This window comes from Bombus affinis, chromosome 2, assembly GCF_024516045.1.
Source record: "Bombus affinis isolate iyBomAffi1 chromosome 2, iyBomAffi1.2, whole genome shotgun sequence".
NCBI lineage: Eukaryota > Metazoa > Arthropoda > Insecta > Hymenoptera > Apidae > Bombus > Bombus affinis.
In genome coordinates, this window is record NC_066345.1 from 1,797,466 (window position 1) to 1,811,769 (window position 14,304).

Genomic DNA, 14,304 nt, shown 5'->3' on the forward strand with positions numbered 1-14,304 from the left:
TCAATCGATGAGAAAGTTTATCCTTCTTTCTCAATACGATGATCTCTGTATTGTACGTCGGTTCTAGACTCTGATATGAGACGTATAACCACTTGGCAATAATAATTACTAGATTGCGGCTTTTTATGCATTTATGGGAAATTTCAAAGCACCTATTATGCGATAATACGTAGCAAGGAAAGCTTTCTGTTTAGATTCTATTCCTTTACTTGTCTTTATAAATTTATGAAAATATCTCGTAATTACGTAGTATGTAATTATGTAATACAATATATCTTTTGGATCAATTAGCACACATTGTATAGTTCACGTACAGTGACGAAAGTATTTAAAGTACCATATAAAGTATGTAGTAACTTTACAAGTAACTTTATAAGTAAGGTAAATAGTAGAAAGTAAGTAAAGAAGAACACTCTCCCCAAAGTATCGGAAACTTTTTATGTATGGGTTTCATCTAACGATGGCTCACATAACTTTATCACCTAGAACATCTCGCTTATTTTTGGTAATATTAGAAAGTGTTGCAGATACAAATTGAATGGTTTCAAAGGGGACGTAATTCGACACACTTTTCGGTTTTTCCGTAGAGAACATGGGAGGACACGCTAATATCAATTAATAACGAATATAACGCAATATTTTAAAAAGCGAACCCAGTACCACCGATATACACACGTACTGCTATAAATTTTATTTTTTATCAAATAAAATAAAATTAACTGCAGCATAAAATATTTACACGAAACAATTCAAAGTTAATATTCCAATCGTAGTAAACAAATTTTACCGATATAACGTCGCATTGGCAAATTTATATGAACGTGTATATGTATATTGAAAAAAACTCCACGTAATTATAGTAAAAGCTACGCGCATTTCTACTGAAAAATATATTAAAAGACCTCTTCAGTTTTTATCTTCTTTTCCTGTCTCAGACAAAATTTTTCTTAGTCATTTAAAAAAACAAAGAACAAAATATCTATAAAAACATTTCCTTAAAATATTTCTTGGAAACATAATCGCTGATCGGTGTTTATATCATAAACAGTGCTCGTATCTCATTTACGATAAGATAGTTCCGTTTAAAAGAGGATGAGATTACGTTCACACCCATAACGTTAAACATATTGCAAAGTGTCTCTTCGCAACCGTAAGCGTTCGGGCGATTCAAGAAAATTCTGTGTTTTACGAAAGTTTTGTTACTAAAGCCAGGATGCAAGGCCGTGGTAAGTAACTATTTGAAATATAATTTTACTTTTTGTAATATATTTAGATCGATACCCATTTGTCGTGTATTTTACGAATACTATGCATTTCATGCGCACGATATAACAGGCGATAAAATGGCTATGATAAATACATAACTGTTCAAATAATTAAAATCGATTTGCAAAATTTGCAAAATATACGTAAATTTGATTACAAAAGCGTAGAATAAAATCTTTTTGTCTAAAGTCACATTTTCGAGAAAATCAAATTTGAAAATTTGCCCAATTCTATTTTTTCCATTGCAGGGCCATACACGTAAACATCTGATCCTTCGTTTTCAACTGTCCAGCTCAGACTTGTCTATTTCCTCGCGAATTTTCAAATTCGATTTTCTCAAAAACCAAGCCTCCATTCCAATTTTGTTATTCTTGATTTTCGTCTTATTTACAGCCATAGAATCCATATAGCCATATGTAGAGCCATTTGTATCTTTCTAGTCTCAGCATCTGTATAATGTTAACAAATTCGTATCGACTTTCCGGTTAAACGATCAATACTTAACCGATTCGTCATCTACCCCTCGATTAAATTTATCGCTATATATGCCTTCTTTATCATACTGATAAAGTTTTTAAGCTTAAAATTGGCACAAAAATTTGTATTCTGTCAAACGTAACTCATACTGAGAAAACGATTTATTTGATTCGATAAGTGGTTTCTGCAAAGTCTTTCTTCGAAAAACGGATCTCGAATCAAGATTTAACAATCACCCCGTACGTCATTCCCTTTACACACATACTTACAGTTTCTTGCAAAGATATTTGTATACTTAACATACATTAGAAAACTCCTACGTGTACACTGTTCATGCTACATAAAACACTTTGAATCCAATCTGAAAATATATACGAGTGATTCTACGGAAGTGGGAATTTTTTGCAGTATTCATTTTTTTAGCACTCTAAACCCTTTGCGGTCCTACGTCCAGTATGACTGGACTTTTTTTCTGGTAAGTGCAATGTCCAGTCCGATATATTTGTAAATGCGATTTAAACTATATTACGTTTAGTCTCATTTTAATTAAAAACATTTTACAAATACGTCAGTGAAAGTTTAATTTTAAAGAAATCAGAAATAAAAAAGTTTCATCATTATCTCATGGAAACGTCAGTATGTATCGTTTTATATACGATCGAATGCAGTTGCACTGCACAGTCATCGAGCGTCACGTATCATTCGAGATATCTCTTTTTCATCCCGACTGATAAGCCCGAGCAATTTCTAAAACGCCTATCTTCCTCGATCCTTCTCGCTATGTCGATACAAACTTAGGGACGTTGGTTTCAGTTAGCAATTGATGTCGTTTGTCGGAGCTGCCGGTTTAAATAACTATGCAGTTACGGAGCAACGCTTCTGACTGAAAACGGCTGAAAACGTTAAGTTATATTATATTTGTACGACAGAGAGAGATAGTAACTTCATAGGAAAATCAAGAATTAATCCAGAGATTATCTCTCGTACATGAAATTCTCAGCCCTCTGTTATGTCACAGTTGCAAACTTTACTCTGCAACCCATGATTGCTGAATGAATTTGAAGTTATGTACTAATTTTTCTTTTTTTTTTGTGTGTGTGTGTATATTTTACAGTAGTCATATTTATTCATATCGTTTATTTTTACTTCGATCGACTTCGTTTTATTGATAAATAAGAATGATAGAGAAGAATAAAGAATGATATTTATTTTAACAGGTTTTAACAGGCATTTGGGGGTTGCTAAATTTATGCATAGGACAGTTATACATTCCATTCCACCAACTTTTCAACCTCACGATTCGTATTATATTCCAGGTTTATTATTTTTACTGAGCTTTATTTGCTGTAACGTAAATGTAATAGTGACATTTAGCTTTTTTTTTTAATATGAGAATTGAATAGTGATAATCCTTGCGAAGTAAAATCCTTTAAGTAAAAGGTTTCAAATATGTTTGTTTCAAATATGTTACACGAGACTTTTATTGGACCATCAGCCTCCTGGATACCTTTTCAGTCTTTGTAAACAGTTTTTAAAAATATACGGATGAAATCACAGACAGCTATTTATTTGTCTGACCATAAATTCTAGCAATATTAGCGTGTCCTGTATCATACCTGCAGCTTGTTATGTCATTTGTAAATTAAATGAAAAAGTGAAATAGTTTCCACTTCTGCAGAATCACGCATATACAAGTTACAAGACATTAGGTTGTCCCAAAAGATTTTTTTCATTTTTATCTATTGTTACAAAATGGTAGTGGTCGTAGGTATACTAAAAAAAACTAGTATACAGTGCGTAAGAGATGATCCCACTTAACGCCGAGACTCAGCGATATCGTGGATGATTTTCGGTTCGAATGGCATTGTTCGCAACACCTTCTTAAATAAATAAATCCAGAAGAAACATACACGAAATAAACCTCGCTACGACCTCCGCAAAAAGGGACAGACACAAAGAAGCGGACTCGGCACGGGTCACTGTAACATTACACATTCTGACCTTATCAAAAAGAGAATCCCGAACCCTGTGAATATGGCAACACCAACAACACCATCGAACATCTACCTTACTACTGCGCTAAATTCCAAGATAAACGATATGGACAAGTGTAGGAACACTTTCGCGAGCCACTGTAGTGTAACGAATCAATAACCATTGATTACTGAAATTTGTACTCTAGAATTGGCAATAGATAAATTCAACGTGATTCGCAAGACTGGTCTAACCAACGAAGTTCGCGACCTGTGAGATATTCGATCGAGAATGTCGTTGCTAACAACCTGATTTCTATCTATAGAGACAGTTTCCACGTTCAGGTTCACTGATACCGACTACTTCTGCAGGATATAAATGGGTTAGATTCACGGGTGCTCGCTACTTCGTACCGGGAATGATCTGTGTCGGCAAGGACTTGGATGGCTTGAATCTTGTTGTTGGACGTGCCTTGCATCATGGTGATATGCTTCCTGCGAAGGTGAAGCCAGAACATGGCGTTGCCTATGTCTGTCACAACGGCAATGAACACATGAAGCATGATTTTGAGGTAAAACTAAACGATGTTTAAATGGTATTATTTCTATTTTGAACGACGGACTCCTATCCGCTTGCATATCTGTTTATTAATTGAGTTTGAGTAGAATATTCATTTTTAATATTAAATACTTATTAAACGCTTACTTGCAAGGTACATTGCTCAAGTATGACACACCGATGTTGGTTAAACATTACAGATAGGTACATAATACGCGACTTGTTTGCAAATAAGCAGAATGCACATAATATGCAAAAATGTCTAAAATATTTAAAGGAGAGCATTTATCGTGATATTTAGTAGATGATAGTAGATGAAACGGAGAAACGTATAAAATGGCATTTGGTATCGATCGATGACATTCGTTTCGCTCTTCGAATATACTTGCGTGCATAAATATGCACTTACTTGCAAGCGGTGCTACGTTAGGTGCCCCTTATTTACCACGTGATACGCTGGATCACATTTATCGAAATCAATTTTTGCCGATTCGATTATGCTAGAGTCTCATTTAAGGCCATTTGTTCGAGTGTGAAGAATTAAGAATTAAAGATTCGAAGGGTGACAATCGTGCCCCTTTATCGATCCCTCTAAACAGCGTATTTCTAAACGATGCAGATAGTTGTAAGATACTTATTCTCGTAATAGATTTTGATGCCCGCCGAATTCCACTGGATCCACGCGAGTAACGGTCACGTTCCACCAAACGCGGTCGAATCTGGAAAAACGGTGGAAGGAGAAATGCTTTACGTAGGCCGTGCTTTTCAAAATGGTATACCATGCGTGGGAAAAGTAAGTTCACTTTTTATTTACATTTCAATGCAATTTGTGGAAACATCGACCAAACAATTACAAGGGACTTACTTCGTAAGTAACCTCCACAAGGTTTTAGCCGTCGCTCGTTATTCCCTGACAATTAATTATCAACGAATGAAGTTGAAAATATTCACGTATGTTGACGTATAGGCAGCAAAGCGTCGATACGAGGTTAGGCATATAAAAATCATCGGCCGACAGTGTGAGCCGACTGGCAACTGTTTCATCGATGCCAGGGGAACCCCAACGCACGGAAAAGCACACGCGATAATAATTTCCAACCACAAGTGGTTCGTCGCGTCGTGTCGACGCCATCGACGAGGGAGCTGGCAAGACCTTTATGTTTCTGACCCCATACCGATACTTCGTTTCAAAAAGTATGGTACAATTGAGACGAATAAAACAGGAACAACTTAGCGCGGAGTTACCCACACGGATTTATCATCGTCCACGATGTTCATTCAGTGGTGGACAATTTCGTTCGCATGACATCGGACCATTTGTTCGCTCTTTGACTATTTCTTTGAATTTTGCCAGAGCGAAACGAACTTTCTATAGCTTGCGAACTGCACTTGTAATATATATGTTAACGTACATCTATATCTTCAACTTTATTTGTCAATAAGTTTTGGAGGAACAACGAGCGACGGGTAAAAAAAATCGAGATGGAAAATCTAAATCAAACGTATATATTTCTGGTTGGACGTGATAAGAAATCATAAACTCTTTTTTCTGATTATACGTTAAAACAGAGATAATATTAACTGTCCCAACCGTTAGTTGGAACACGATAAAGATTTCGGCAGAAGCATTGGAATTTAGTCGCATTTGATTCCAAGCGATTCGAACATTCCATCTTTCGTAATTCGTCAAAAACTAAGACACGAAACATACTTTCCTCAAATATTTTACACTTGAAACTTTCACGACAATTAATAGATAACACACCTGTGGTTCTTCGGGTTTCGATCGTGTATGTAACAATAGTTGGATTTATTCGAATACTTTGCACTAGTAATAAGTTTTACTATCTTCTTACGCAATGAATCACGATGAACTCCAATTAATAACATCGTGTCGACTATATGTATGGTAGGTGAGTGATAAGTTCGTTCGTGTTTATCTTAGAAGAGTATGTACGTCGAGTACTAGATACTATTTCTCTAACTAACTTATCCCATTTCTATACAAATGTCTATAGAAATTATATACATTTTATATTCTATGGTTTACAGTTTATATTTTATGTTTGTCCTTCGATCACGCCTCAACTACCGAACCGATTCACTTGAAAATTGGCATGAGTATAATTGAGATGCAGGATTAGAACATATGCTCGTTATTTCTCCTTAAGTCACATTAATATCTATTCCCTCTGTCTTGTCTATCTTATCTCTATCCCCGCTTCTTCACTAACTCAAAAGCGCATGCGACACTTGATCACGGGCACATAAATAGTGAGACCATAGCAAGGATATATGTAATAGGTTGCAGGTTCCACGTAGGTGAACATGGATGATTGATGACTTTTAGTTTAATATACAGTGAAGTCTTGGTTATTCAAGTCCCGTTTAACCAAAGTTCCGTATTATCCGAGGTACTTCGAACTTTGTCGTAACTTTATTTTTTCGAAAGTTTAACGCAGAGTACGAGAGTGGAAATAGTCAGATATTGTTAAAACGACTAATCAAACTTACAATTGATTAAATAGTTAATTAAACTTAAATACATGTACGATATCACATTATCAAAGTGTCTTTTTCACAATCTTAATGCACGACTTATCGACAGTCATGGATTTTAACGCATTATTCGAATTTTCGACAGTTCGAAGTAGATTCGATCCGCGTCAAGTATAATCGACACTCTGCGGTATTTTGATTTACTGTCACGTTTAGTGGAATTGTTCATTTGTGTTAATTATTTTATTATTTTAATATAAATAAGCAAATAATTATATTTCCCAAGCAACGTCTTACACTAGAGCTAATCTTTCTAAAGCAATTTAGATGTTTGCATCTTTTCTTTCTCATAAAGGTATATTACTGGATAAAATTGAACGAACTTATTACCCAGTATTTTATTACTGTTTTAACTCGTTGCACAAATATTCTTGCAGTATTTAATTGATTTCAGTTGTCAAAGCTATAGATCGAGCGAATAAAAATCTTGACGTAATCACACGATAATAATAGTAAGCCGATCGAGACTGGAGTGCACACATACTCGACAAATTTTCTAACTTTGTTTTATCGAGCAATCAGGCGTCCTCAAACAAAATAAAATATATTCTTTCTTCCTGATTTATTATTGCTTGTATAATCCGTCCTGAGATAGTTTCCATATATCGCACAAGATTTTGTACAATTTCACATTTTCTTTTTCCAAGTTTTACGTATTTCTTTGCTTTTCGCTGCAACTTACTTGTGTCTCTGTTACATTAGATTTTTCTTTCCAGGTACATAGAACCCACGGAGTATTGTACGTACCTTATGAAGGCAGGGAAATCCCATTTAGAGATTACGAAGTGCTAGTACTATCTTAATCTGTCTGTATGTAAGAAACGTTAAACTTCTTGAACGGTAAAAGTATTTAAATCTGCACTCAACTGTAGATAAATATAACATTATTGTTAAAGTATATGAAAATACAGCTCTTTACTTACATAATGCGCTACACGATTTCGCTGAAAATTTCATTATTTACATATTTGCTATATACTTTATGATTACAAAAAAAAAAGCTCATTACAAACTGACTATAACAAATTTAAAAATACTTAGTATGTGCTTATTAATATATTAATGTATCGATAGTAACTATAAGTACGGTATAAGTAAGCTATAAGTATGAACACTGCAAAAATAACGTAGAAATTATATAGTTTATGTGGAATGCATAAATATATATTAATTTACGACAAAGTGAGTTAGTAAATGAAATTACGAGTAATCCAGGAAATTACGTGCTTGTAGTAACGATAAAAATACAAACATCTGTGATTAAGGATATTCTCGGCACATATTCACATCATTCATATTCGAAAAATTTAGAGGAATTCTTAATGAACTGGATTAGTAGAGTTGTAGAAGTTTGTAGAATTATTAAAGAATTTGATATTTATTATTTCCTATTGTCTTATCTAATTATTTTCAACATTTATTAAAATACAACTTGTCGAACAGAAATAATTCATTTTCCCCTCCTATATTATAGTTATAAATAAAATATCGTTATAAATGAAAAGTTGAAAACTCTACAGTGTACAAGAGACAATTGGCCGATATTATTATTATTAAATTAATCTAATTTAATAATTTATTCATTGTCATATTTACGTCTATTAGTTTTAACATATCTTGTATCTTCAAAGTTTAATGTTTAACCTACTTGTTCGAATAAGATTAATGATTTACAACTTAAAAAGTATTTTTACAACTTCAATCGGTATACGATTCTTGTTAAGATCGAATTGTTAAATTAAATTCATTATAAATTAACAGATACGTGTAGAACAGATTTCTCTTCTGGTAATAAATAATTATATTTAATCTAAAAGAAATTGAATAAAAGTATTACGTTTTGTTTTAACAGGAACGTGGGAAAATTCACGTGGAAAGAGAAGCAGATGTTATATTATAAAATATAAACTTTGGTAATGCTTTCTCAAAAAAGATTTTAACGGATGCATTAACGTATTATCTACCCTTCGGCAGCTCGATTAATATACCGAGAAAAGTAATTTATTGGCAGTTCGTTAACGCAATGAGAAAAAGGGAGCCTGGGTCCTGTTGCCGCCCTATTCAACAGATGACTAGGTAGTGTGCTCTCCCTCTTTTCATTATTCAACCCCTAACTGCAGCACATTTTAACGTAGTTGTTCTAAATCGTTAGCGGTTGTGTCAAATTTTATTTCCCGCGTTAATCAATTTTTCAAAGACCATTAAAGACCTTTCTCTAACGTAGTACTCTAATGGAACCTCGCTGCTTGTCGATCCAACTGATTTATTTAAGAACACTTAAAGCACACTATTTGATTAAACATAATTTTAAGATATCGTTCCTATTGGCACCGTTTACTGGATCTTCATTGTCCATATTTTATTCTAACAAGTACAAACATATTACGTATTGTCATTAGCGCTATAATTATATCCAACTGTCGCAATTGCATTGGTAAAATTCTGGACGATTTTGAAAAGGTGTACAGAAGTTGCAAGACATTTGGTACAACTATGGATTTTGCAGAAATTGTGAAAATATTCAAACAGACGATCATTCACGACATTAATTAATGCTATTTAATTAGTGCCAGTTAATTAGCGGTATTCAGTAAGTCCACTTTTAACGATTGTTATATGCTTCAGCTAACTATTTATACTGTATATCAATTTTTGTTTAATTTACCTTGTAATAAATACTTGCAAATTCTATATATACTTGTATTTTCAAATTGAGTTCAAATTTTGTCAATATGACCATGTCAGTCGCGTATAAAATCTACTTTTATATTAAATAATATAAAATTATACAAATTATTTTTAATGTATTTTCGAACGTTCGTGGCTTTGAATATGCGTCCTGACTCTAATAAGGCACACAGCGAATGTGATAAACGGCAAAGAACGTGCGAATTAATTAATGGGAACAGAGTGAACAACGCCGATTGTTACATGGCAAAGAAAATTATAAAGTATAATAACGAAAAACGACAAAGAGAAAAAAATTGCTAGTAAATTATCATTAGGTACTTATTAAATAAATAAAACGTATGTCGCGTTATTAAAAAAACGTGAATATTATACAATCTATACGTTTAGTAAAACAGTAGAAGAATCGTGCTTGTACATCGAATAAAAAGAAACAAAGCAGTCATCCGGAAACAGCTGATACGCCGTGGAGTCCAAAAAACTAATTTTTGGGATTTTTGTCTGTCTGTTTGCGCTCGCATCGCGTAAAGGCTAGCGAATGGATTCTGACGGGTTTTTCTTTGCTGTACAGCTTAATCAATATCCGAGAAGGAAAATGAATTACTCTTCGTAGAAGCTGTGAAATGGCCTGACATCTGAATTCTATGGACCCCCATGTTTAGTACAGGTCAAGCAACCATGGTTTACGTCGTGTTTATTCCGAAATCCAACATTTTTTCCTACGGAGGGATAGCCTAACTCTTAGTACATAAAAAATACGTAGATATTTAATTTCTAAGAAATCATCTGCTTAAAAATTGTTGCGTATATCAGTAGTGCATGCGAGCGAAGTTGCGGGCGAAAGCTAGTTGCTCGACGAAAAAGCGGGAGAAGTTGAAACGAAAGAGTCGGGCGTTAGGGATGTATGGCGAAAACGAAAGGGAGCGCTACGCATAGACAACACGTCTGTGCGGTTGAAAGCAACCAGTGGTCGTTTTCTCAGTACACACCCGTTATGTGGTGGGCACGTGGCCGTTGCGGCATTATATTCCCATGGCTGGCACGTGGCCGTACGTCGGTACCCCAAATCCCCCTTCGCAAGCAAGAACCCCATCACCTCTTATTGCTGGGGAGCCGGTGCCCTCGAGGGTTGGTCGCGCTATTTAATATTTTGATCGGAGAGAGGCGTCTGCGTTTCGTTTGAGTAGTAAGCACTAGGGGTTGTCCACGTGCTCGCGATCGTTCCCTTTTGATTAATTTCGGTACGGATCGACTGGCACGAACGTGGATGATGCTCGACAAAGGAAAGCTCCGAGAAAAGCTTCGTCCAGGGGGAGAAAAGCTAGAACGAGAAAGAGAGAAGAGAAATAGGAACAGCTGGCACCGAGACGAGAATCAGACGACGAGTACAATGCGACTTCGATACAGGGGCTAAATCAAACTTTGTCCCTCCTCTGGCCGTCCAAACGCGTTCCAATCGACACACGATGTGCACGCGTACACGCGTTCTCTTTGCGATCATCCTCCTATATTGTATAATCGCGTACCACTTGCATTTGAAGGGAGGAATATCGGTGACGACACCTCGTTCTCGATGAAACGTACCTACCCTACCCAAGCCGATTCTCATTACGTGCATATAAAGAAGGCGACCTAGATGTCCTATCAAGGCTATTATCTTACATCTGAATTCCGTTTCCATGATTCACCTCTTATCGCGTAGATAAGCATTTCTGTTAATTGGGATACATATAGATTGGTGATCGATGAAAAGGAAATTTAATTTATTATAATTTCTTTACGATTTAGATCGTATCTATAAACTCTAAATCAAATTTTTAGTTGCGACTTTAAATAAACAAGTAAGAAGAAGAAACTGAAACTTGGGTATTCCGTTTGTGTATTTGCAGCATCAAAAAGTTATCCGTTTAACGAATTTTTACTGAATTTTTCTTTTGCTCTTACCTTCGCGTTGAAGGCAATCGTACGAATGGACTGCGGATGTTTATGCATCTGTAGAAAATTAAAAGCTGTAAATGAAATACAAATATCCGAAGCAGGTATAGTACTCGTTATAATATTTGGCGAGTGAAACACATCGCCCTTAAGCTTTCCGCTTCTCTCGTTCTTCATGAAAGTGTAAATTTGCATAAGTATCCGCAATCTACGCATACCTTTATTGAAATTCATTTTAATTATATATATATACATACATACATTTATGCTATATACATAATTATAATTAAAGATTTACGAGCATTAAAATTGAACGTTGATTTCGATATATTACACGGTTGTGTACGAATCGAATTTCAACTAACGTTCGACCGATTCATTTATTTTGAGAATTTCTAAAAACCCAGCCGAAACGAGCATACACGTATGACAGGAAAAGCAGAACCTGAACCAGAACTCGAATCGTGATTCGGGAACGGCAAAGGGGAACAGCTGCTCACTCGTCGATCGACGAGAGTTCCGCAGCTGTTGTCACTAGTGTTGTTGCTACTGCCGCTGATACTCGTGAATCCCGTTAATAAAGAATTGTTTTATCAGCTGTGCGTCCGTACATATACCATTACTGATACTTAATAGCATTACTAAATCACACCTTTCGTTACTTCTGTTGATCATTTTTCACCATAAATAAGTATATTAAATTTCACGTTACTTTCGTCATTTTGGTTTCCAGTACAGAAAGGGAGAAAGCTACAACTTTCGCGTACAATTTATGGACTACGATAGTCGCTGATATGTCGAAATAAAACTACTGTAACGTGTTTCGTGCAATCCGAATGATACACTAAAAGAATATACAGACGAGACTTAAAAAGTTACTTAACTTTAAAAATAGCAGTAGTAACATCATAATATCTAATCTTACAAACGATAATAGCTATCTTGATGACAATTAGCGAAATAACAATTACGAAATGATATTTTACGATACAAAAGTATTTCATTTCGTCTCGTGTTAGCCGTATGGCGTAAATCTTTGGAATCTTCAATTTCTCAAAAATACATGGACATTCTACTTATTTCTCTGGACGTAAGGGAACGACTCATTTCCGCTTTCCGGTGATCTTTTCAAGGATGAGGTCACCATTAAGGTGGTGACGCGAGTGCTGCTACCGACAGGTTCCTTTCCGTAGGGTTTTCCCGTGACTAAAAGCTACGTATGGGGGCTTTCTTTCCGCTGGATCATAGGGGTTGGGGTGGTCCTCGCGACACGAGTAGCAAGTATGTATATACGTTCCACGGCCTTTAGCCCCTCTTTTTCCCCTTCTTTTTTCTTCCTCCAGTGCCTGCTCTCTTTCGCAGCTGCAGCTGCTCGACACACAGGCCCCACGCCATCTGCCATTACAGACTACACATGCACGCGCGTCTCCAACAAGACCCCAAGATCCGTAATGGGTTTTCGACGATACTGGGTGTTCCAAATTTTCGATACGACTACGTTAACACGATCTCCGACGATCTGATTTTCGTTTTCCGCACGACTCTATGATAGCGAAGAATTTTTATAAGATTTTCACCTTGTCTTTATATTCTGAATCTTTACGTACCGATCATTCGCTGCAACATAGCTAGACATTTGTTGCTGTTGATACTTTTTTAGCAGTCGAGTCCTGTAAACGAGCTCCTAAATTATTACACGAACAGGCTTGCTTTGCCATTGCATTTCTATGGTTGCTCCTATTGGTTTGTCTCATCGGTAACATATCTCGGTTGCGTCATTGCAACAACAGCGCCAGATTTATCAAAGTTTTAAATATCGCATTTTGCGTTATTAGGATATCGTTGTGCCGATACTTTTTCCAACATTAATTACATAATGTTAAATAAATCCTGAGCGCGGAATAAATTTTGCATTAAGAGTGTCACAGAGTGGAGTTATAACGATTCGAACGATACAAACTCGTTTTCCTTAAAATCATGATTTTTTAGGTATGTCATTGTGTCGTCAACAGTCAACATGTATATTTAATATGAATTATTATGCAATACTTTTTCATAATCCCGGGATTTTTAGTTCACGTTGCACATTCAAGTCTAATGTAAAAGTACGTGCCGACTCGAATGCAGAACGCAGTGAACGTGTTAAGCGATTAATCCCAAGTTGCTTTATTATTAAACTGCAGATTTTTATGCATTTGTGAAGGTGCCAAAATGCATAATGCACGTAATACGCGAAAATATATAAAATATCCAGAATATTATACTTTTGTATAAAATATCCAAAGTATAATACTTTCTATCTAAAAGAATTTTCTATCTAGATTCTATTTTTTTAATCATCTCGATAAAAATACGAATCTGCATAAATATGCACAGTCTATTTATTATTACGTTCCTTCGATAAAGCACTGCAATACTATAGACAACGCGAACAGATTTTTCTTAATTTTCATCGTCTAATTTCCAATTAACAGGTTCGCCAATTTTCTTCCTGCGTAAAATTGCTTGAATATTAAAAACGGATATAAAGCGAAGTATAAGACTATCGCATTATTGTAGTGTTATAACACTACGGTGATGGGTTTATGTATCTTTTACCGGATTTGTTACGCTTCGAAGACTATGTAAATTGTTACGAGATTTACATGAGATGCTTTTGTATTTATTGCGATCCTTTTAACGATCCTCTATTATGTTCATCATTGATATTCGTTGCAAAGAATCGTGACTAAGGATAACGAATCGAAACGATCTGCTTACGTTGCCGTATGTATTCTATTCGTCATATATTATTCACTCAAACGAAATGCACGAAAGCACGTTAGTCGCTTTCATTTTTTCATCTCT

The 14,304-nt window shown here is 35.3% G+C and overlaps 1 protein-coding gene across 1 annotated transcript; it reads left to right on the top strand.

Annotated features, from left to right (window-relative positions):
- The first annotated feature begins 1,069 nt into the window (after positions 1–1,069).
- On the top strand, positions 1,070–8,218 carry LOC126913868 (uncharacterized). Its single transcript, XM_050717092.1, has 4 exons — positions 1,070–1,226; positions 4,089–4,288; positions 4,925–5,068; positions 7,551–8,218. The coding sequence occupies exons 1-4, from the start codon at positions 1,214–1,216 to the stop codon at positions 7,635–7,637; spliced, it is 444 nt and encodes a 147-aa protein (XP_050573049.1). The 5' UTR covers positions 1,070–1,213; the 3' UTR covers positions 7,638–8,218.
- The last annotated feature ends 6,086 nt before the right edge of the window (positions 8,219–14,304 follow it).